This window comes from Vulpes vulpes, chromosome 14 (genome assembly GCF_048418805.1).
Source record: "Vulpes vulpes isolate BD-2025 chromosome 14, VulVul3, whole genome shotgun sequence".
Taxonomy (NCBI): Eukaryota; Metazoa; Chordata; class Mammalia; order Carnivora; family Canidae; genus Vulpes; species Vulpes vulpes.
Window position 1 is genome coordinate 38,561,017 of NC_132793.1, and position 24,189 is coordinate 38,585,205.

General features: G+C 36.5%; 1 protein-coding gene across 14 annotated transcripts in view; it reads right to left on the minus strand.

Moving 5' to 3' along the window:
- TASP1 (taspase 1) overlaps positions 1-24,189 on the minus strand; it is a 349,892-nt gene that overhangs the window by 226,587 nt on the left and 99,116 nt on the right. For 10 of the 14 annotated variants that reach the window (XR_011996969.1, XR_011996971.1, XR_011996970.1 and 7 more), the window contains 2 exons: positions 15,569-15,688; positions 9,813-9,891 (listed from right to left, as the gene is read on the minus strand). Coding sequence is in view for 7 of the 14 variants with exons in the window: in XM_072736405.1 (XP_072592506.1) it covers positions 9,813-9,891; positions 15,569-15,688 (199 nt within the window). In the remaining 7 variants the exon portion in view is untranslated. The remainder of the gene's footprint in view (positions 1-9,812; positions 9,892-15,568; positions 15,689-24,189) is intronic. The other 4 variants (XR_011996974.1, XR_011996973.1, XR_003235512.2 and 1 more) reach the window with 1 other exon arrangement.

Genomic DNA, 24,189 nt, shown 5'->3' on the forward strand with positions numbered 1-24,189 from the left:
CACCTTCAGAAAGTGATGAGTTATACCATGTACAACTTTCATAGCAACAAATTATCAATTTACAAAACTCAAAGTCAACATATTGTGCCTCACAGTCGTTTAAGCTGGCAAGACTTTAAAGTACACACAAATCTGAAATAATGCGTTGGAAATATTTGATTTATGTTAAACAGCGCTCTGGAATTTAAACATTCATATGCTCAACCAAACCCTATTCCTAGCCAATCGGTTCACTGATCAGCTTACATATATCGTTCCAACATACACTGCCCAGCTACCTTTAATATTTAAGATTTTTAAAGACCTTTTTGTGTTTTTTAAATAAATCTTATTTCAAGTAAATTTCCTGACCTGAAAAGCACCACCACCACCACAACAAAATAACACCAAAATGGCTCTGTGCTATAAAAGGTACTGCTTGTATTGAGTGAACTCTGCCTCTAACAAGAACCTTCTACAGAGGGAACTAAGATGGCAAAGCCACGAAGGCCTTCAGTCCAGTAAGGAGCACGAAGCAGCGTGTCAGAAAGAAATTGTTTTTCTGCTCCTTTTGATGGGTTATGCTTTCAAGTCAGGAAATTAGAAACAGGTGTGCCAGAGGGCACACACATCCTCGCTCCACACTGAAAAACACGCGTTTTCAATTTTCAAACATGAAAGGGACTCCTGTTGAATGAAAGAAGAAATGAAAATCCAGCTCTGTTTCTGCGAACCATATGAAGGGAGCTTAGAAAGTCTTTGACAAGTTGCTCGACTTACTCCCTCTCTAACTGACAGCAGGTAGTAGTCGACAATAGGAAGGAAAAGGCATTCTCTCAAGTGAGAACAATCAAAGGGAGAATTACATTAAGGATCAGAGCATTGGCATTTTAACCTATCACTTGATCCTATGCTTCTGTTTCTACCATTTCTTCACCTTCTGTTTTAAAATTAGAAGTCTCTTCTTTCACAAAACAACGCAATGCAAATAAGCAACGCAAAATAAGTATCTGGCAAAAAAAAAAAAGAAAGAAATCGGAGAAAGTACAAACACCAAAAAGAACGTTTTATCCACAATAACCCAACTCTAAATAATCTCTTTCAAAAAAAGATCTACTATTCTTCACAATGTCCTGAGCTCTTATAGGATGCTGGACATTTCAGTGAGTATATGAGTGTGATACGTAGTGCTAAACTTAAAGGCAACTAGTTTTGGTGGGATTTGAGGGGAAGGATACATGGCAGGAAGATATACTAATGGCAGCAGCAACAGTCAACACATCAGGTTCACCGATGTGCCTGCAAGTGACCCTTTGGGAGGCACTGGAGTGCCCATTCCTTAGTGAATGGATGTAGCAGAACCCCATTCAGAACTAGCAAGCCTTTAGCATATCCAATATTTCAACATATTTCTATAATGGCAATAGGAAACTTTCCTACACTATCAAGTACAGCCATAGACTTCAGCCCTTTTAGGACAGAGAACATCTTTACTTTTCTTCTACCATACCCAGATTATAGCAAAAGCCTCTAAAATAGGTATTGTTTTCTAGCATGAGAGCAATTATGAGTCATCTTACATAAGAGCAAAATACATGCACTCATCTATGCATTAAAAGACATCCTTCACATCCCTTAAAATTATGTTTCCAAGAATATTTAATGACACATTCTTCACTATACAATATTAAATAAAGCATAATACAAGCTGAGCAGTATTGCCATTTTTGTTTTATCTATCAGAAATCTACCAAAAATATTAATACTACCTACCACAGGATGGCAAAATTACCCACTTCATTTTCCAGATTATTTTCAAGGAGCATGTGTTTTCACATTTAGGAAAAAATCCACTCATTTAAGACCTCTATGTTGCACAATAACCAAAGCTGTCACACTGAACTGGTTTCATAGAAAATGACCTTGCATAATTCAGAATTCTACGTTATTTTGAACCATCAGTGATTTTATTTATGTAAAAAGCAGGAAATAATATATTAATAGTTTATCAGATACAAAATGACATAATTAGAATAAGCAACAGTCTTAGAATAGAATAGAATTTCCATCCAGATAATTATTTTAGTTCTTAGAAATGTGTTGGTAGTTTAAATGCTCTGTTATCTATACATGAACAACATGTCTTCCCCCACCAACTTCCAATCAAACAATCCAAAGAGTCAAGTACTTTTAAGATGATGTTTACAAATGTTAGGGTTTTATCTATGCTCACATCTAGAAGTTACAATTCACAAAAAAAGATTTCTCATGACATGATTCCCAATCCTACATGTTATATACCAAATTATTTCAGCTTTAGGTAGCTGCTCATTACCCTAAGCCCCTGAAGATTTTTATTGAGTGTAACAATATTTTGTAACAGGAATAGCACTGCCTAATAAGATTTTGACCTAAGCCAGTAGGAGGCTGGAGTTGCCATTTGCTGTGTGGAAAATCTGAAAAAGAAGCATATGACCAGGGGTAGAGGGGATGCAATATGAAGAGCTCATATTTGGACATGCTAAATTTGAGATGCCTATTAGACATATGAGTGGAGACTGAACAAGCAGTTAAATACATAACTGAGTTCTAGGGAGAGGCCCAGGTTAAGAGATAAAGATGGGGGAGTCACCAGCAGATATGTGAATGATACTTAGCCATTAGACTGGATGAGAACACCTAAAGAGTGAGTATACAAAGAGAGAGAGAAGTTCACGGGCTAGGTCTCAGGGTAGTCCAAAACCTAGAGATCAGGAAGATGAGCAGCATTAACAGAGGAGACTAAGAAGGAGCAGTCAGTGGGGTAAAAAAGAAGACCAGGAGAGCGGTGGTACTCTGGAAGTCTACAAAAGAAAGTAGTACTTCCAGGGGGAGCAAGCCATTCAAATAACTGTTAAGTGATGCTTATACGACTAAAAGATGATCACTGGATTTTGGAGGTGATTGTTTATCTGGACAAGAACAGATTGGTAAGGTGGTGATAAGAGAGGGATGGCCTGACTGATGTAAAGAGAAATGAGAGGAGAGAACTGAGAAAAATACTGAACTTTAAGTACAGGTAACTCCTTGATGTTTCACTTTGAAACGTTGATCAAAAATAGGTGAGAGTGGGAAGAGAGGCTGAACCCCTAGGTGACCTACACACAGAGTCCTGGCTAAAATAAGGTTTTTATTCAGGACATTAATCAGGAGGCTAAGCCACCAAGAGTTCTAGTGACAGAGAATCCTACAGAGAAATAATGGCTACTCTTTTTTTTTTTAAAGATTTTATTTATTTATTCATAAGAGACACAGAGAGAGAAGCAGAGACATAGGCAGAGAGAGAAGCAGGCTCCATGCAGGAAGCCCGATGTAGGACTTGATCCTGGGACTCCGGGATCACGCCCCGAGACAAAGGCAGATGCTCAACCAGTGAGCCACCCAGGCATCCCATAATGGCTACTCTTAAAAAGGAAGCAAAAGCATGTATTCCTGCCTGCCTCCCCACCCCTTCTGCACCCCAGAACAATGACTATATAGTACATGTGGATGTCTCACCAATGGTCAGCCACTGGCTCCTGTATTATGTGACTCCACTCTTGTAGGGAGGGCTGCCTTGTGCCTCTGAGAAAGGTCCCTGGGGAAGAGGTTTGCAGCACTGGCTTAACAGACAATCTCCCACAGAGGAGCAGAGGAAGACTTGTGGCTGCTCATTAGGTTGAAGAACCAAGAAGGGATAACATTAATTCCCAGCCTTTGAGGAAGAGGGCTGGCTCAGAATCATTGGCTCACAGATATTAAGGCAAAAGCCTGGTCTTATTTTTTGCATTTTTTATCACCCCAACTTTGAACCTACTCTTGGCAAGCCATGGCCACATTCTCACCACCGTGAGGGTTCTAGAACTACCCAGAGCCAAAACCTAGAAAATCAAAGAACCTACAAAGTCAGAAATCACTGGGCCATATACCAGAAAACCATATAGCAGAGCTTTCTTCATGCCAAAACACTTCAAGGAAGAGGACTGAAGCCTGTGTCTCCTGAACTCTAGTCAGCTGCCATATAACCCCCCGGACTCACTGATTCTAAGAAAAAAACATACTGCGCAGACAAGTAATAGCATACCAATGTTAAGGTCAATCAGAGCATAAACTTAATCTCCCCTCTTTTTTCCTCCTTCTGATCTTCTAATCCTCAATCTGCTCTTCTTTCCATAGCCAGAGAAAGACCACAGATGTATCTTACATTAGGCATCTGATGTGTTACTGAAAAATTATGTGTGATTCTGACTTTGGCAAATTAAATCCAATTTTAAAGTACTATTTAAAGAAATTGCATGGTGAATAATCTTTTTGAAATGACAACCAGTCTTCTAGAAAAGGGAGAAATCACATACACATTTCTTTTGTTTAACAAATAGATTTGACATATAACATTGTGTAAATGTAAGGTGTACAACATGTTAATTTGATACATTTATATATTGTAATATGACTGCCATTGTAGCAATAATTAGTACCTCTGTCACATTTATATAATTATCCGTTCTTTTTAGTGACTGGAATAATTAGGTTCCAGTCTCTTGGCAACTTTGATTATAATAATCATCATTTGTCTTAATTTTAATTTGTCTAGTAAGCACTTACTCAGTGCAAAATTCTGTGCCAGGTACTCAGGAAACACAAATATACCCACAGATCCCCTTTTCTCAAGAGCTTATGTCACTGCTTAAGAAAGCCTAAAATAAATTGTTATTTTCACACACACACATAAAGCTGAGAATAAGAAAAGCTTTTATTATAGTTTATCAATTCTGAAGTATTTTTTTCCACATTGAATATTTTCTGAAATCAGTACATACATTATAACTGATGGCATCCTCCTGTGCTACTCTCCAAGCTGCAGCTGTGACATAGATAGCTACCACTGCCTCTAGAAGTAGGTAAGCTGTTCCAGTTGCTGGCCCTTCCATTGAGTTATGTGCCATGTTAGAACTACAAGTTTTGAGTTTGTCATTTACCCTATGTTCAAAAGGATTACAGTATGATATAGGATTGAAACAAAAATTATGAACGTAGGAAGGCATGCAAATAGCAATGGAACATGACATTGTTATCAGTGCAGCGAATATTTCTTGGGGACTTTCAGAGGAAAATCCCCAAATTCTTTATTTTCTTGTAAAGCAACAACCATGTGTTAAGTGATGAGAAAGAAGTCTGTCATTCTATAATTGACAGTCTTCTCCCCACTCTTGGTATATGTATCTTATATGGGTTATATTCTTGGATATGACACTAATCATATAGACAACAAAAGCAAAAATAGGTAAGTGGGATTAAGTCAAACTAAAGGCTTCTGCACAGAAAAAGAAACAATCAACAAAATAAAAAAGCAATCTATACAATAGGAGAAAATATTTATGAACCATATAATATAGCTGATAAGGTGGTAATATCCAAAAGATATGAGGAACTCTTAAAACTCAATAACAAAAAAAAAAACAAATAGTAAGATTAATACATCAGCAAAGGACTTGAACAGACATTTCTCCAAAGACATACAAATGACCACCAGGTCCATAAAAAAGGTGTTCAATCTCATTAATCATCAGGGAAGTGCAAATCAAAATCACAATGAGACACACCTCATATCTATTAGAATGGCTAGTATTAAAAGGACAAGAGATAATAAAGGTTGGTGAGGCTGTAGAAATATTCAAACCCTTGTACACTATTCATGAGAAAGCAAAATGGTGCAGCTGCTATGGACAACAGTATGGAGGTTTCTCAAAAACTTAAAAATAGGACTATGATATGATCCACCAAATCCACCTGTGGATACTTATCCAAAAGAACTGGAAATCAAGATCTTGGAGAGATATCAGCACCTCCATGTTCACATCATCATTATTAATAATGGCCGACATGTATCAACAGATAAATGGATAAAGAAAATGTGGTATATATATATATAATGGATATTATTCAACTTTAACAATGAAAATCCACATACAACAGGATAATCCTTGAAGACATTATACAAAGTGAAATAAGCCAGTCACAGAAGGATAGATACTGCATGATTCCACTTATATAAGGCACTTAAAATAGTCAAACTCACAGAAGGGTAGAATGGTGATTGCTAGGTACTGGAGGAAGGAGAAAATGGGGAGTTGATACTAAAAATTCATGAAGCTTCAGGGCACATGGTGGCTCAGTCAGCTAAGCATCCGACTCTTGAGTTTCACTCAGGTCATGATCTCAGGGTTGTGAGATCAAGCCCCATATCTGGCTCCACACTAGGCATGGAATCTGCTTAAGATTCTTTCTCTCCCTCTCCCTGTGCCCACCTCCTCCACTCCCTCTCCAAAAATAAAAAAATTCATAAAGTTTCAAAAATGCAAGATGAATAAGTTCAGGGGATATGTTGTACAGTATTGTGCCTAAAGTTAAAAATACTGTATTATACATTAAAAACTTTGTTAAGAAAATAGATTTCATATTGTGCTCTTACTACAATAAAAAATATGAATCAACCAATATTTTTTAAATAATAGTTTGTTTTATAAAAGATCGTGACTTAGATTCAACAATACACAGTTAAGTACTGAACTACTAATCTAAGCCAAGAAGTATGCTAAGTGCCTTCCATATGTCAACTTATTCAATACCCACAGATATTAAGGTATTAATAGTTTAATTTTTAGATTAATATTAATAGCAGGTATTCCTGCTCTACAAATAACCCTGTGACAATGTCTCAGCCAGTGAGTGAGTCTGCACAAGAACCCAGGTGTCTACTCTGCTGCCTTCCTAGCTAGACAAAATCCATGATGCCAGAACATTAGTCAGAGTTTCCATGGCCAATTCCTGCCACACTACTCTTCCCCATTCCCCATTCATTCCTCTGCACCCAATGATGACAACAAGATGCTAGAGTTTATCCCTCAGGTTAATGATCAAATTGCCTGTCTGGCCTTGGGAGAGCCCTACCCTGGCCATAACTATCTTCACTCTGCCTTTCAATTATCACCTTCCAAGAACTATAAACCTAAAATGTAGGCTAGGTCTCTAAATTTTCTACAAAAGCCGAAGGCACCAGTTTTATTTTGGCCAAACAATTGCAAAATTCTGTGTGCACCACCTTTCTTCTGACTTGGTCACCCAACTCTGCTATGTGTTTCCATTGTCAACCTCATAGCAAGAGCCCCAGGAGAAACAAGACTGAAGCAATCACACAAAGTCCCTGGGATGGAAGGAACTAAAAACTTGCTCTATTATTCTCAAGTTATGAGGGCTGATGACAGTTAGTCCTTAAACTTCAGAAGGATACAACAGGACAAACTGGGCATTCAAGCTCAAAAGCTGCACTGGATGTCATGAACTAGAAACCTAAAGTTATCTTTAGTCATGTGAAACTATTTTCAGCTAATGCAAGATGTGCAAAGGAGGAAATATCCAAGGGGAAGGGAAAAAGACCTTAATTTTACAATTTTAGCTTTACCCACCCACTGACATTCTACTTAATATAATCAAATTGATGAAATGTATTCCTATTCCAACTTTCACATTACCAGTTAAAAAAAAAGGAAAGAGGTGGACAATCCCAAAGAGAATGAATTTCCTTTCCAAAGTGACAAAGTCAGGCAGGCTTTCAGGATTTCAGCTTAAAGAAGAATCCAAGTCTCCAAACATCTAGATATGAGAATAACACTTAAACAATTGTAATGAACTCAATGAATAACATATTGACCAAAAATAAAGTCAATACACCACATATGACACTAATACGTCTTTTGGAAAATAAAAATGAAACAATGAATTATCTTTTTTAGACTTTAGTTTGCTCAAATACCACAATTTTCTATAGACATAGGGTCATACTTAATTATGTACATAAGCTAATTCCTAAATATTATGCATAGAAAATTTCATGTGCTATCAATATTAAATTAAAAATTAACTCATATTGGGGCATCTGGGTGGCTCAGTAGGTTAAGTGTCTGACTCAGGTGGTTAAGTGTCTGACTCAGGTGGTGATCTCGGGGTCATGGCGGGCTCTGTGCTCAATGCAGAGTCTGCTTGTCCCCCCCTCGTTGTTGCTCCCCCTACTTGCTTATGCTCTCTCTCTCTCTCAAATAAATAAATAAATAGAATCTCTTAAAAAATTAACTCATATCATACTCATCTCTTCAAAATTGAAAGAATTAAAATCAATTTTTTGCCAATTATATTAGTATGGTTAAGGTTCAACATTAATTCGTGTTTGGACTTCACCTGATAGATCAGTGACACACAATTATTTTTCCACTGATGGAAGGAAATGGACAGAAGCAACAAACCTGAAAATGGTACCAAGATTTCAAGTCTGAACAAAGAATAGGACAGTGATGGCAAGAAAAGAGAGAGGGAACATATGAGAAATTTGGTGGCTAAGGGATGTGATTAATGAATAAGGCATTTCATTGAGCCATCTGAATCTAATGTGCACAGATGACACCCAGAGGGACATGTCCAACAGGAAATCAGAAAAAAAGACTCATGTAGACCTCCAGAGAAAGGTCCAGAAGAGATAGACATGGAAGCAAATATCCTAAGAGATAACTGCTGAAATCAGAAGAACAGCAATAATACCAAATCACCAAGAGAAAGCATATATAGTAAAATGAAGAAAAACCAAGAGACGCCCAAATCTAGAGCTGATAGCAATGGGAAGAGTCTACAAAGAGAGTCAGGATGGAGTAGGTCAGAGAAGCAGGACAAACCAAGAGAGTTCCAGGATCTATGCTACAAAAGCATAGAGCTACCTGTATCAGGGATCACAGAGTCAAGAGTAAGCAGGAAAAGAGGGCTGGGTTGGGCTGGGTAATGTGTTAGTATGACAATACAGAAAAGAAGGAAAGGCAGCCATATCCATCCTCCTGATAAGGCCTGAGGATATGGAGGAGAAAGCCTAGGACTATAACTTGAGAGATAACACAGCAAAGGGGATGAACCAATATTATTTTGTCAACCACGCATATTACCACATTGAGAGAAAAGGCTTCAAGTACAACTGGCACAAGCATATGAAAACCTGGATCTAGACAACAACCATTCTACCCATTAAACTCCCACTCTTCACACACATACACAAACACTACATACAATTTCTAAATGATAATGACTTCTAACACAGATATAAAAAGAGGGCCTACATTTAATTAAAAGTGTACAGGGGAAAAAAAAAGTGTAGAGGGGTAGATGTCATAAAATACACATTTTGAGGGCACCTGGGTGGCTCAATCCGTTAACTGTCTGACTTCAGCTCAAGTCCCGATCTCAGGGTCCTAGGATAAAGCCCCTCGTTGGGCTCCCTGAACATTGGGGAATCTGCTTCTCCCTCTCCTTCTGCCCCTCCTCTGGCTTGTGTGCATACACTTTCTTGCTGTCTTTCCCAAATAAATAAATAAAATGTTTAAATACATGTATATGTACACACATTTTGAAATACACTTTATATTTTATACCAACATATTATTCAAAAGATTATCTTAGTTTTTGAAATACCTTGTCACTTTTGTATCTTTTGTGATCTAAGTTTGGAACTATCATGAGTCACTAGAGAAAAAGAAACATTAAAATTTAACTGTTATAGTTAACTACAGAGTTGTAATGAAATGTTAGCAAAACATTTACACTGGGACATTTACACTGTGAAAGAATCCTTAAAAGCTCCCACATATCAAAGACCTTTCATACATAAATGCTCTTGTCTATACAGTGTCTCAGCATAGCATTTACATAAAAATACTTTCAATCATTAAGTGACCTACAATGTTGCAGTTATGAAAAATGGTCATGAAAGCAGCAAATACCTGAGGTACTCACAGCTGTGGAGTAGGGATTATGAGCTCCAGTATTTTCAGCCCAGCATCCACATCCATAAAGAGCAGCCTGGGAAAAGAGAAAATAGATATACAGTGTATTTCAAAAATATTATATGTAATTACTTGCTTTCAACAGAAGACAAAATCATACCTATCTAATAAAGACTGGTTTAATAACAATTCATATCAACTGGGAAATAATACCAGAGGCTGCATAAGATCTCCCAAACAATGGTCCTAACAGTATTTAAACTATATTTTCAACTACTCTATTAATCTAAAAGTTTTCAGAAAATAGCAAAAGAAAGTTTCTTCGACTCTCATCAACAATAGTTTTTTTCTTCCTTGAACAACCTTTCCCCTACTGTAGTTTGTCAGCTAGTTCTGACAAATTTTTCTCTTCTAACTCCTTGAAATCATTGTGGCTGCCTTAAAATAGTGCTCAAACTAGGTATATATCAAACTGCTAGAGAAGCTTGGTGATAAGACTGTGGTTCCCCGATACTTCTGATTCAGTGGTCTGAGGTTGCCCAAGCAAATGGTTACACCAAGTAAATGGCATTATTATCAGGGCCCCAAGGGGCCTGGGATGCATGTGGTCCTCCTGGCATACTGTAACAAATCCTGTCTAGAAAGGCTTTTGCCACGCTCTCTATAAGTGGCACAACAGGAACTGCTAACAGTTATTACCAAAGGGCCGAGTATATGCTTACCACTGTGCCGGATTTGGCCAGATATAAAGAAAGGAGCCAAAAAGGTCAATTCAAGCTAGTCACTTTATGAGGTGATAGAACAGATTTATATGTCTGAAACCACCAATAACACAAATTACTATTTGTAATTTTTGTAAAAGAATGTAACAATCATTCCTATTTTGTTTTTAATAATGCCCCCCAGAATGTCTGGATTCATCTCTTCAATATCCACAATGACTTCTCTGCCTTTGGGAAAGGAAAGGAAACTGATAACTCTTCTAGTCCTTAGTTAGAAGCAGAATTAGAAAAACCCTTTGATAGCTAGCATAAAGAAATACAAGAAAGCCTGCTCAGGAATGCTCATCACCACAAGTTTGGTGAGAATGGAAAACTGAAAGCACAGATGACCATCAGTAAATAAATGGCTAAACACTGGCCTAGCAATATGTGGAATTCATTGCAGACGTTCAATATAAATATTTAAATTTTTAAAAAGACTTTTAGGAACTAATACAAAAAGATTTCTAAACATATTTTTGAGTTAAAAAAAAAAAGAAAAAGAAGACATGCTGTAATATACACTGAGTATTCAGTATGACTTATGACTGGTGAAGAAAAAAGGTATTCCCATAAAATAGTAACTGTTTTTTTCTAGGAGCTCACTTGTAAGGACTTGGGGAAGAAGCTAAGACTGGGAATGGTGACCAGACAGACTAGCTTTCTTCAATACTCCATTCTTTTTTATGAGGACTTCAGAACTCATTTCCTTCAATATTGTACCCAGAGCAGGAATTTCCATGAAACATTCCAGGCACTTCTGATACCAAGAACCTCCATACTCATGTGGGAATGTATTCCCCTTTTGGACACTTGCCTTTGGTGAAAAGTTCTTCCTTAGATTGCTTTAAGGAATATCTGATTTAATATAACTTCTACCAACTAAAACTGGTTCTGCTCTCTGGAATTACTTTACCCTCCCTGCTGAAGTTCTCTAAATTTTTCAAAACAGCTATCCAAGTGCCCTGAGTACTCCTTCCTCACTCAGAGAATCCTAGAACTACTCCTTAAGACTTTGAGATACACCCACACCCTCTACTCCCCTAATCACCCTCCTTGAGAAATATTCCAAAATCCAAGATAATTGGAGATGAAGTCTCCCATGTTCATGCGATCCATAGTTGCCATCCCTAGCTATCACTGACAAAGCCTTCTTAAAAGTAGAACCAAGAATTCAATACAACATTCCCAATATGGCAAACAGGAGAAAATCTATTATAGCCTTTGAAACACCACACTTCTAAAATACACAAGACTATTGGGTCAGAGTGGGAACTGAAGGCCCTACCGAAGGGATTCAGCACATGGATTTCAGAACAAAACTAGCAAACTTGTGGGATAAGCCATTCAATTGGTACTACCTGGGACAGGTGCTAAGTGAGCCAAAGCCTCAGAAGACATTTGACCTGAGGGGAACGGCCTATTCTTCCTTCACTGAAAACCCTGGACATTAGTCTACTGTCCTTTCCATTCCCCACAATTATCTTTTTTTTTTTAATTTTTATTTATTTATGATAGTCACAGAAAGAGAGAGAGAGAGAGAGGCAGAGACACAGGCAGAGGGAGAAGCAGGCTCCATGCACCGGGAGCCTGACTCCATTCCCCACAATTATCTTGACCCAGGAGCCTGCATCCAAAAATAGCAAATAGAGCCACAAGGACATCTCTTAGAAACGTAAAAGAGGTCATTTTTTTTTTTTAAAGAAAAGAACACTTAGTCTTTGTTTCTTCTCTCTAAACAAAATCCCTTTATGCTACTTCCCCTCAATTTCATGACTTAAAATTGTCTTCCTTTTTAATCTTCTGAAATCAATGGAGTTCAGACAGTGATAGGTCAAATAAAAGAAAGATTCAGAGACTGTCTCTCTCCTATTACTTTTTTGGATAAAATGTAACAAGCTTGGGGCACCTGAGTGGCACAGCCGGTTAAACATCCGACTGTTGATTTCGGCTCAGGACATGATTTCAGGATCGTGAAATCGAGCCCCACATCAGGCTCCATGCTCAGCTAGGAGTCTGCTTCTCTCTCTCTCTCTCTCTCTCTCTCTCTGCCCCCCATTCTCTCTCTAAAATAAATAAATAAATCTTTTTTAAAAACCATAACAACCTTAAGAAGGCCTTAAAAAACAAAAACAAGCTTCCTTCTTTTCAGTAGTAAAATCTCATTAACATTTAATAAAGGTATTAACATTCAGTAAAAATAGGTCATATAAATATTATTATTGTTGTTATTTAATCTTCTTTGGGACTGGTTTTCCCTTGTAAAATGAGCATAACAAAAACCCCTGCCTCATAATGTTGTTATAAGATCACATGAATAACATATTTGCTGCACATAAGCAAGAGATTAATAAACAGTAGTTACAGCTAATATATAGCTATATTATGACGGACTGTGACAAGCAATTTTAATGCATTACATCATTTAATCTTCCAGAGCTTTGTAAGATAGTCACATATACTCATTTTACAATTGTGGAAAGTGGAGCTTAAAGACATTGAACAACTTGTTTATAGTAAGGAAATGCTAAGTGGGGAGGTGAGATTAGAATAAAGGTTTACCTGAATCCAAAATTCACACTCTTAACCACTAAACTCTATTGCCTATTTGTGTGGGGCTCCATTGGGGGTGGAGGGAGAATGGAATATAATAATTCCCTTCTCCTCTCCTATTTGTAAATTTTAACTATTGTTGGTAAGACAAGCAAATAAGTTCTAATTCAAATTGCCATTTTACCATCTGAACAGTTATCATAATATATCTAGAGCAGGGTAATATGCTAAGACTTTTAAATAATTCACTTGTGCATTTAAAATATATTTAAAAGCATCTCATTTCAGCATATTTTTAAGTCATTTTTTCAATACTTTACTTGTATATTTTGTTTCCTTCCCTCCTGATTGTCAAGAAGAATGCTTTCTTACTGTCATCTGATGCTTACATATTTCCAGGCTTATTACATCTTCTCCATCCATGCAATATCATCCAATTAAGCAAACATATTTTCCTATTAGGTACCTTTACTCCTATCCATCACACCCTTTGCTGATGTTCAACTCTCACAAACTATGTCTTCATAAACTAGCTAAGTGAGGCAAATCAATACATTTAAGTTTTATAGAAGTATTTCTTTTTCCAGGACAGTCCCACGTGTAGTGGCAGAATGGCTTCAAGACTGCTCTTTTTTTTTTTTTAAGACTGCTCATTTAATATCCTGCTAACATAGTCCAGAACTATCCTTGGTTCTGTTGCTGCTATTTTGCTAACCAAAACAAACAAAAAACAGTGAGAAAGTCATGGGAATTACAATGCAATGAAGGCAACTATGCTGGCTTTTCTCTCTCCTTCTCCACCAAGGCATCCAAATCTGATATGCCAAGCTTGGTTCTCATTCCAAACTTGACAAATACACAGGGCTTTATAATGTGGAAAAACACCATGACCAGACAAAAGCTTTTTATAATGAGTTCAAAGCATTGTACACATGTTGAGTAATCATTCCCCATAAATCCCCTTTGTACGGTAGGCAAAGAGTAGCACAAAATTAATTATTCTTCTCTACCCCATCCCCCCACAGGATTATAAGAGGCTTGTACACTATAAAGGGCAGATCAGGGAATATCATTTGGAGCTTTCCAAAGATGTCCTCCATAAATCAGATCACTCTGCTCCAAGCATTCATTAACCACCATGTCCAAAGCAACTGTGATACCTACTCTTCTTTAAATGTGATGGACAAAGTATCCATATAGAGTATGCCAAGCAGTGCTCTGCATGTAACATGAGATCCAAGTACTGAGCTTAGGCACAACCCTTGCAACTACTTTAACAGACTCCATGAGTCATTAGTTCACTCAACAAATATTAAGCCCATAAATAATGTATAAGTTGGTTTATGCTCAGAAAGCTTAGTAAATCAAATGGATTGTGAAACATCATTCTCAGTATAGAACTAAAGTTTGGAGATGGGGGAAGGAGGAATGGTGAAGAAGATGCACAAATGAAACGGAAATAAAACAGTTACATATAAATCCGATTTCTTGCGTGGTATTATGTGTTGGTGACCTGATATACTGGTTAGTCTATAAAATAGCTAAAATGCTTAATCAGAAGAGGGATCTAGAGGATTAAAATTTTACTGTTCCTCCAATAGAGGAAATACACAATGTAACGCTAAAATCATTTCCCACCTAAAAAGCAAGCAATGATATAATCAGGTAGTGCTTACTCCTACAGAGAATGACATTGTAGGAGTCTTGGCCCAGCCACCCCAAGATTCTTGTATAGAGTGTATAACATTTGCCCCAGTCCTCATCAGGAACTCAGAGGAAGGCTGACTGAGCATGTCTTACATGAAAAGAAAAGAAAAGAAAAGAGAAAAGAAGAAAAAAAAGAAAGAAAAGAAAAGAAAAGAAAAGAAAAGAAAAGAAAGAAAAGAAGTCTCATTTGCAAAGAGAGAAAATGAGAGGCAGCCCGGGTGGCTCAGCGGTTTAGCACTGCATTCAGCCCAGGGCCTGATCCTGGAGACCCAGGATTGAGTCCTATGTCAGGCTCCCTGCATGGAGCCTGCTTCTCCCTCTGCCTGTGTCTCTGCCTCTCTTTCTCTCTGTGTCTCATGAATAAATAAATAAATAATTTTTAAAAAGAAAGAAAATGAGTATCAACTCTTATTTTTTGATTGTCTACTAAATACCCAATACCCAGCCTGTTGGAAGTAACAAAACACAGTATTACTAATTGTAAAGATCAAAAAGAACTCTTACCGTGAGAAAGGTTTTTGGGGGTTTTTTTTAGAATCTAGAAAAGGTTCTTGATGATTTTTATTACATAAACATAAACAACACACACACACACACACACACACACACACACACACAGTAATTTTTTTTTCCTAAAGAAAAAATGTTTCTACTGGCTTAAAAAAATGGTGAGCTAGAAAATTCCATATTTTAAATTGAAAAAGCTCTTTTAAAAACCCCGTAATGACTTACCTGTCCAACTCTCCCTGGATGCTTCAAGGCCAAGCCTCCACTGGAGACAGCAGCAGCAACGTTGCCTTCGTGGTCCACCACTACGGCGCCCACTGTGTCCAAAGTGCCTGCGTCATTCTCCTGGAGAGCAAGCAGGGCATGAGCACTCACTATGCAAAGTGTGTCACAGTTTGATATGACCACATAGCACTTCTCAGTACAATCATGACATAATTCAGCAAACTCCTAAAATCATCTATTATCAAGTTGCCACTAAAACCCTGTTCAAGTCAAAATGTATTTTCTACTGAAAAATCTTGAGCAAAAGGTGTCTTGTTGCTTTTCTCTAATAATAAGCCTAGCATGCCTTTCTAAGGGAGAAAGAGAAAACACCATCTACTATAAATTAGTGTATCGCGGTACACTAATCTCCAGTATTAAGTTCGTGACTGAAAATCTGTAAAAGGAAAAGACCTATGGCATAAATGAACCAATAAATGCATTAGTATATTTTTAAATATTATATACAAATTTCTAAAAAGTAAGCAGTATATTCAGGACAATAAATGAAGAGAATGGCCTTTACATTCTTGAAGTATACTATGCAATAATTTTCTTTTACTGTTCCTTGCTTGTGAGAAATTTATTGCCACCGCCTTTCTCTGTTGTATTAATAATATGCTTGCCAACTATATAGTAGAAAACTATACATTCCTGGGAGGCATCTTTGCATTTCTGTGTCTTGTCCCAGGTCCACAAGTTTAAGGCTTTTCGCATGTATGGACTACTAGCAGCTGCTCCTAGTCAAAGATTTCTGGGTCACCTGTGCAAGACAGACAAACTTTACAATTCTGGATAAAAATGAGAATCATGGAAAACAGGAAAAGAGTTTCATTAAAAAAAAAAAAATCTTTGTATATATTAACAAGAGAGGCTACTGCAGGTCTGTAGGTTAACAGTAGTCATTGCAGTGTTCTCACTCTAGGGTACTGGGTTTTAAACTGTGGCCCAGAACCCAAGACTTCCACCCTCACCGCCACCCTCAAGAATGCATGAAGGAGGCAGGGACAACCCCACACCCAACAAGACCAGCGCCTCCTCCTGTGTAGTTTATTACCCATACTACTGAGCAAGACTTCATTTTTACTGAGAGATCCCTAGCTAATAAGTTTTTGAAATGACATATTCAGGCATTGAAGAGAGTTCTGAAGTCTGTTAGGAGAAGGTACATCTAGACATTTACATTGCTCTACATTCTAACTCCTCTTAAATATACTGATACACTGTGACATTACTTATTTTACTAGAAAACACGTAACTGACTCAAATAAGTCCTTTATTTCCCCTCTCCCTTTTAACCACAGCCAGGGGACATCTGGCCAATGGATCCATAAGGCCATATCCCAGAACAGCACAGTTCTGCAGGTGGGAGAATACATGACATTCAAGGATAGTTCCTTATCCCGACTGTAAACTCTCTGAGTAAAGGTCTGACCATTGTTCCGTTTTGCACACAGCAGACATTTGGGCATACTTATTCTTCAGTTAGGAGGAAATAAAGCATGTCTGCATCTCTGATGTCACAGACACAAGAAAAACAAGTGATGATAGATGCCAGGCAATTGTAACATCAGGGCCTCCGTTTTCCATCTCCTTTCACAAGATTCAATTTTATGCAAATCCAGAGGATGCCACGATCTTAGGGAAGACTTAACAATAACTGGGTTTGCTCATTTGGTATGGAAGAAGTAAAATTTATCTTCTTTGGTAGGTAAGATGAAAGTAGGAAAGTAAAGAATTGCATTAGACACATTTTATTCCAGGGGAAAAAAATGAATAATCCTAAAGAGAAATGTAAAGGGGGAACATCTGTTTCATTATTCTAAGAAATAATTCCTAAATCTTTATAGCCTTGCAACTTCAAATAGAGAAGTGTTTGTTCCTTATCCAGATGCCAAATCTTATGTCTCCTACAGGGGGCCTTCTCAAACTTTAATGTATACACAAATCATCTGAGAATCTGTTAAATGCAAATTCTGATTAAGTAATCTAATCTAATCTAAAATCTGATTAAGTAATCTAGCATTGGTCAAAACTGTACATCTAACAACCTCCCCAGTAATGCTGATGTTGCTGGTCCCCAGACCCCACCCTGAGAAACAAGGTAAGATAGCATCCTACAGGATTAATTATATCAGCCAACCATCTGTTCTACTCCTTTTAAGGCAAATAATTTTATGGACACAAATCTGCTAAAGGAGAAACTTAAACCACCTAAGACTAATATTATGTCAGCATAAAAGATTTAAGTTCTATCTGGTTCAAATATCAACTGGCAGCATATCACCATGGTCATACCACAATGAACATACTATAAAATATTTTGAAGTACTGGTCTCGTAATGGCTCTTTTAGAAATAGACAACTCTCATACAAGTAAACAGAAACTGTAAAATACTTTCCTTAACAATAAAGTCAAGAAAAGGTATTCTTCATTAGCTCTTTATTAACTGTGATGGCTAAGCCCAAGCATTCTGTAAAATGGAATTTTAAGAGGATACATGAGGGTATACATGACATATACACAATGATACACATTACTTATAAAACAATTCTCTTAGCATTTCAATCAGGATATTATAAACTATGAGGATTATCATGTCTAACCAAACAACAACGGAAAGATATAAAAATATAATACATAGGTGGATTTACTGTAACTTGGTTTTTAAAAATGAAAAATCAAGCAAAAAATAGAGAATCCTGTTCCAAATTAAGCTACATATTCCTAAGGGCTTGCAACACCTGCAAAAATCAGAATTACTTCATAAATATTCAAGAATTAGTTCGTAGATTTCACATACTGAAAGGCAAATTTAAGGATGATGAAGTAATATTTAAGCATTTTTATGAAGTGTAGATAAATTGAGTGAAAGATAAACACTGATATTTTGGCCATAATAATTTCACAAAACTCATTTGTATAGAAATGAAATCTTAGAAAGGTTAAAAAACACACAATGACTGTTACTATATAGAGCTACTATTATGCTCTTACACTCCATAAATACTTAAAAGTACATGCACCACATAGGTACACATGCACCTATTGTCCTCTACTGAAACATGCTATTTGCATTACTTTTTGATAAAATTGTGACTAAAAAGCAACTGTATAAACTATAGTTCCCCTTACAATAAACACATGTATATAAAGTTAGCAAAGAGATTGCACATGTCATGGAAAATACTGAAATAAAACTTTCTTCAAGTAACCAATAAACTAGTAATCATGTTGGACTTAATGTCAAAAGTTTTTACTTTTCTCTGCTCCAAACTGGAGATGGCTATTATACAATTATTGTAAAATTAAATTAAGTGACACATGAACTACTTTAAAAGGAATAAACACCTTAAAACAAAGTTTAGGTACTTCCCACCAGAAAATTATGCCTCTAATCTGTGTTCTAACTCTGAAATCTGCCAAGAGACACCATCTATCAGTTACTTATCTCATTAACCTCGTCTTTCTTCTACACAGACTCAGATATCAAATAGTTAAAATGCAAAAATAATATCTCAAATATATGTCCATCCTAAAACTGGTATATATGGTGGGATTATCCTAATCCAATAAAAAACACAAATATATTTTTGAAAAGATAACAAACCTTCATAATACACCTTTTTAATGTTTATGCACAGCATTATAATTGGCATGAGTTTCTACTTGAGAAAAGCAGATGACTTATGCCCTATATGACAGTACATTAATGGCAGCAGAAAGCTTTGCTGTCTTTGAGTATTCTAACCATGGAATTAGCTCTGGCTAAGAGACCTAGATCTGGCTCCATGCCTATCTCCCACAAACCAACCCCACAGTGGGGCCCCTATAGGATTAGAATATATCAGGTATGTATAAATAAAGTTTGATTTAGGTAGAATTATCTACTTATATATCTGGCATGGCTGAAATCAAAGAAAATTTGGATATAAGAATACCCAATGACCTTTTTCTTCTCTCATTAGAAAAATCACCTTTCCGATGCCCATACTATAAACAATGTTTCTGTAAATTACAGTCAAGATGTCTATTCTTAAATAATCCTTTATTTTCTTTTTTTAATAAGTAATATTAAATATCTTTGCAGCACTACACAAATTAGTTTCAAACATATCTACAACAGAGAAAAAAATTATATGAAAATTGTTATTTATCCCCTACATCACTCAACAAAAGTTAACAGAAACATTTTTAGATCAAAATAAAACTAAAGTAGGTTAACTATGCTTTTAAGGTACTTTAATATATCTACATTACAGCTTTAATTATAAATTCATACCATCACAAAGTTCCAGAGGATCGATCACCTAAAAATTCCAAACCCTCAAAGACAGCAAAGGACAATGTTTTCCATATGGCACAATACCTAGACAGTGTTCTAAGGCTTGCAACTTTCAAGGTAGAAAAAGTAATGGTTTTTAAAATATTTCAAATGATGAATTATGGGCTTTTTTGCTTCAAAATATAATAGTCTGAGAGCCTCAGTATGCATGTTGAGTGAGCATGTATAAGTAAGTGATGGAAGAGACCAGATGAACATAATCAGGACTTAAATCATCACAAAGCTGAATAGTAAAAATCACGAGGGTAGTTTTATATATACAGCTTTAAATCATATTTATTATAATTCATATGTTGTTCAATTAAAATTACTTTATACTTATAATGAGCCACTGGTTAAGGAATGTAAACCTAAGATATACTGGAGTCAGAATAAAAGTTAAGGAATTTTAAAAAATAAAATAAAAAAATAAAAGTTAAGGAATTTAACAATAAGTCTGAGAAAGTCCATGAGATAATATTAATTAGATCATTAAACTGCATTCCTCTGATCAAAATACTTACAGAATATACCTCAATGGCTTCAAATATGGGTTTAAAAATATGATGATGAATATATCCAATTTGGCTTCTTATTTTTCTGGAATAAATATTAACCACAATTTTTAAATTCTAAATCAAAAATTTTAAATGTTCATCTAAATATACACCCAGCAAAAAAGCTTAAGTATTTACCCAAGAGAAATCAAAGTATGTACAATAAAAGACTTATGAAAAATGTTCACAGCACTTTTAACTCCAACGGCCAAAACATGGAAACAACCCAAATGTCTATCAAGGGGGGAATGGGTACACAAACATGATATAGGCAATAGGGGAGGACTGCCCAGAAACAAAAAGGAACTAGTGATATGTATGACAGTATGGGTAATCCTTTAGATGTACACTGAGTAAAAGAAGCTAGACACAACAGGGTACAGAATATATGCTTCCATTTATATGAAGGTTTAGAAAAGGTAAAACCACTCTATGGTGAAAAAGAAGCAGAAAAGCGGTTGTCTCGGGAGATGGGCTTGACTATGAAGAGGCATGAGAAAACTTTCTGGAGTAATGGCAATGTTTTATATTCTGATAGTAATATGGGTTACACGGCTTTATACATGTCAAAATTCATCAAATCATATACTCTAAGACATGTGCATTGCACTGCATGCAAGGTCTACTACTAAAAAAAATCAATAGCTGATATATTTATCTAAAAGCACACAACCAAGAATTCAAAACATCAAGTCATGGACAAATTTTCTAATTCTGTCCTTATACTATAACACATTTAGCTTTATATAACATTTAATACACATTTGATGATGATTGTTAAGTGGGGGGGGGGGATAGAAAACATGAAAGATGGTAAAAAAAAAAAAATACACACAGATGAGAGAAAGCCTGACATTTGTCCAACTAGAAGGAACAGGCAGAATAAAGATGAGAAAATAATGAAAGAGAAAAAGCTAAAATTTCCCAGAACTGATAAAATATAAAAATACAGATCTCCCAGAAGCCACAGAGAAAGGAAATGAGTCAGCTAGAAAGAAAACATCACCTACAACAGAATGACACAATGTTCAGAAGCCCAATGAAAGCCAGAAGACCGTGGTATATCTTCAAGGTACCCAGAGAAAAATAACTATAAACCCAGAACTAGGTGTCCCACAAGATTATCTTTTAGGAACAAGAATAAAACGAAGCCATTTGTAAATAAGTAAAATGACCTAAGAGACCTACCACCAAGAGACCTACACTTAATGAAGGACCATTCTTTTTAATACTACACCTAACCTCTGTCTATATCCTCCCTACCACCTACTCACGAGCAGATAATCTCCTTTTCCTGGCTCTACTTTATTCTTTTCCATAACATCTCAATATCTTCTAAACTATACAATTTATTTTGGCATTTAAATTGCCAATCTCCCCCCACAAGATAGGAAGCTCCACAAAGGCAGCAATTTTTGTTTAGCTTATTCACTACCATTTGTTAAGCACTGAGAAAAGCACTTCACATCTCTTAGGTATTCAATAAATACATGTTGGATGGATGTATGAATAAACAAGTAAATTATATGCTTCAAAAAGAAGGAAAATAATCGCTATGACCTGAATGTTTATGTCCTTTCAAAATTGATATGTTGAAAACCTAGCTGCCAAGATGATGCAACTAGGAGGTGGGGCACTGAAAGATAGTAGGGCCCTCATGAATAGGATTAATGCCCTTCTAGAGAGGCCCAAGTAGCTCCCCTGCCCTTTCTGACATGTGAGGTTACAGCACAAAGATAGCCACCTAGGAAGCAGGCCCTCAACACATCAAATCTGCCAGGGTCTTGATGTTGGACTTCCCAGCCTCCAGAACTGTGAGAAACAAATTTCTGTTATTTATAAGCCACTCAGTCTATGGTATATTATTAGAGCAGCCCAAACAGGTTTAAAGATAATAATCCAGGAAGGACAATCAGGTATTAAAGAATGAATGGGTAAGCAAATAAAATGGCAAAACTGCATGTAAATCAAAACTAATATTGTCTTTAAAAATAGCAATAATATGTGATTAGAATGTCAGGGTGGGTTTTGAAATCTGGCTACATGCTATTTATAAGAGATATACCTAAAGCATAAGGACATGGAAAAGTTCAAAGTAAAAGGATGGGAGAAAAAGCAATGTCAAGCAAGGGCCAGTCCAAACAATGTAGCTATATTAATGTCGAGCAAAATAAGTTTTAAGACAAAAGGTATTAATAGACATAATATTTCTACATGATAAATGCTAGAAGTTTAACTTCACCACACATAGAGATATAGTAATTATAAATTTGTATGTATCTAAAAAGAATAGCCTGAATGTATGTAAAACAAAAGCACATCAACAAGGAGAAAGCAACAAACCATACCTCATGATGAGATATTCCAATACATTTCTCTCAACTACCAGTAAGAAACAGAAGAACCTGGGATGCCTGGGTGGCTCAGCAGTTGAGCGTTTGCCTTTGGCTCAGGGCATGATCCCAGAAGCCCAGGATCAAGTCCCATATCAGGCTCCCTGCTTGGAGCCTGCTTCTCCTCTATGTCTCTGCCTCTCTCTCTGTGTGTCCCTCATGAATAAATAAGTAAAAATCTGAAAGAAAGAAAGGAAGAAAGGAAGAAAAGAAAGAAAGAAAGAAAAAGAAAGAAAGAAAGAAAGAAAGAAAAGAAAAGAAAGAAGAAAGGAAGAAAGGAAGAAAGGAAGAAAGGAAGAAAGGAAGAAAGAAAGAAAGAAAGAAAGAAAGAAAGAAAGAAAGAAAGGAAAGGAAGGAAGAAAGAAAGAAAGAACTGAATTGTACATTAGAAAGTGTGATTGTTGGGGATCCCTGGGTGGCTCAGCAGTTTAGTGCCTTGCCTTCAGCCCAGGGCATGATCCTGGAGTCCTGGGATCAAGTCCCACATCGGGCTCCCTGCATGGAGCCTGCTTCTCCCTCTGCCTATCTGTCTCTGTATCTCTCTGTCTCTCTCTCTCTCTGTCTCTCATGAGTGAATGAATAATAAATTCTTTTTTTTTTTAAAGTGTGATTGCCTAATCTTTATTAACTATCTTCTTCTGCTGGGCGTAGTTTTATTTGCTGTTCTTTCTCCAGTTCCTTTAGGTGTAAGGTTAGCTTTAGTATTTGAGGTTTTTCCACTTTTTTGAGGGATGCTTCTATTGCAATGTATTTCTCTCTCAGGACTGCTTTTGCCATGTCCCAAAGATTTTGAACTGTTGTATCTTCATTCTCCTTACTTTCCATGAATCTTTTTAATTCTTTTCTAATTTCCTGGTTGACCCTTTCATCTTTTAGCAGGATACTCTTTAACCTCCACATGTCTGAATTTCTTCCAAATTTCCTCTTGTGCTGAGTTCTAGTTTCAAAGCATTATGGTCTGAAAATATGCAGGGGACAATCCCAAGCTTTTGGTATCGGTTAAGACCTGATTTGTGACCCAGTATGTGGTCTATTCTGGAGAAAGTTCCATGTGCACTTGAGAAGAATGTGTATTCAGTTGCATTTCGATGTAAAGTTCTGTAAATATCTGTGGAATCCATCTGGTCCAGTGCATCATTTAAAGCTCTTGTTTCTTTGGAGATGTTGTGCTTAGAAGATCTGTCATTTACAGAAAGTGCTGTGTTGAAGTCTCCCAGTATAAGTGTATTATTATCTAAGTATGTCTTAACTTTGGTTATTAATTGATTGATATACTTGGCAGCTCCCACATTCGGGGCATAAATATT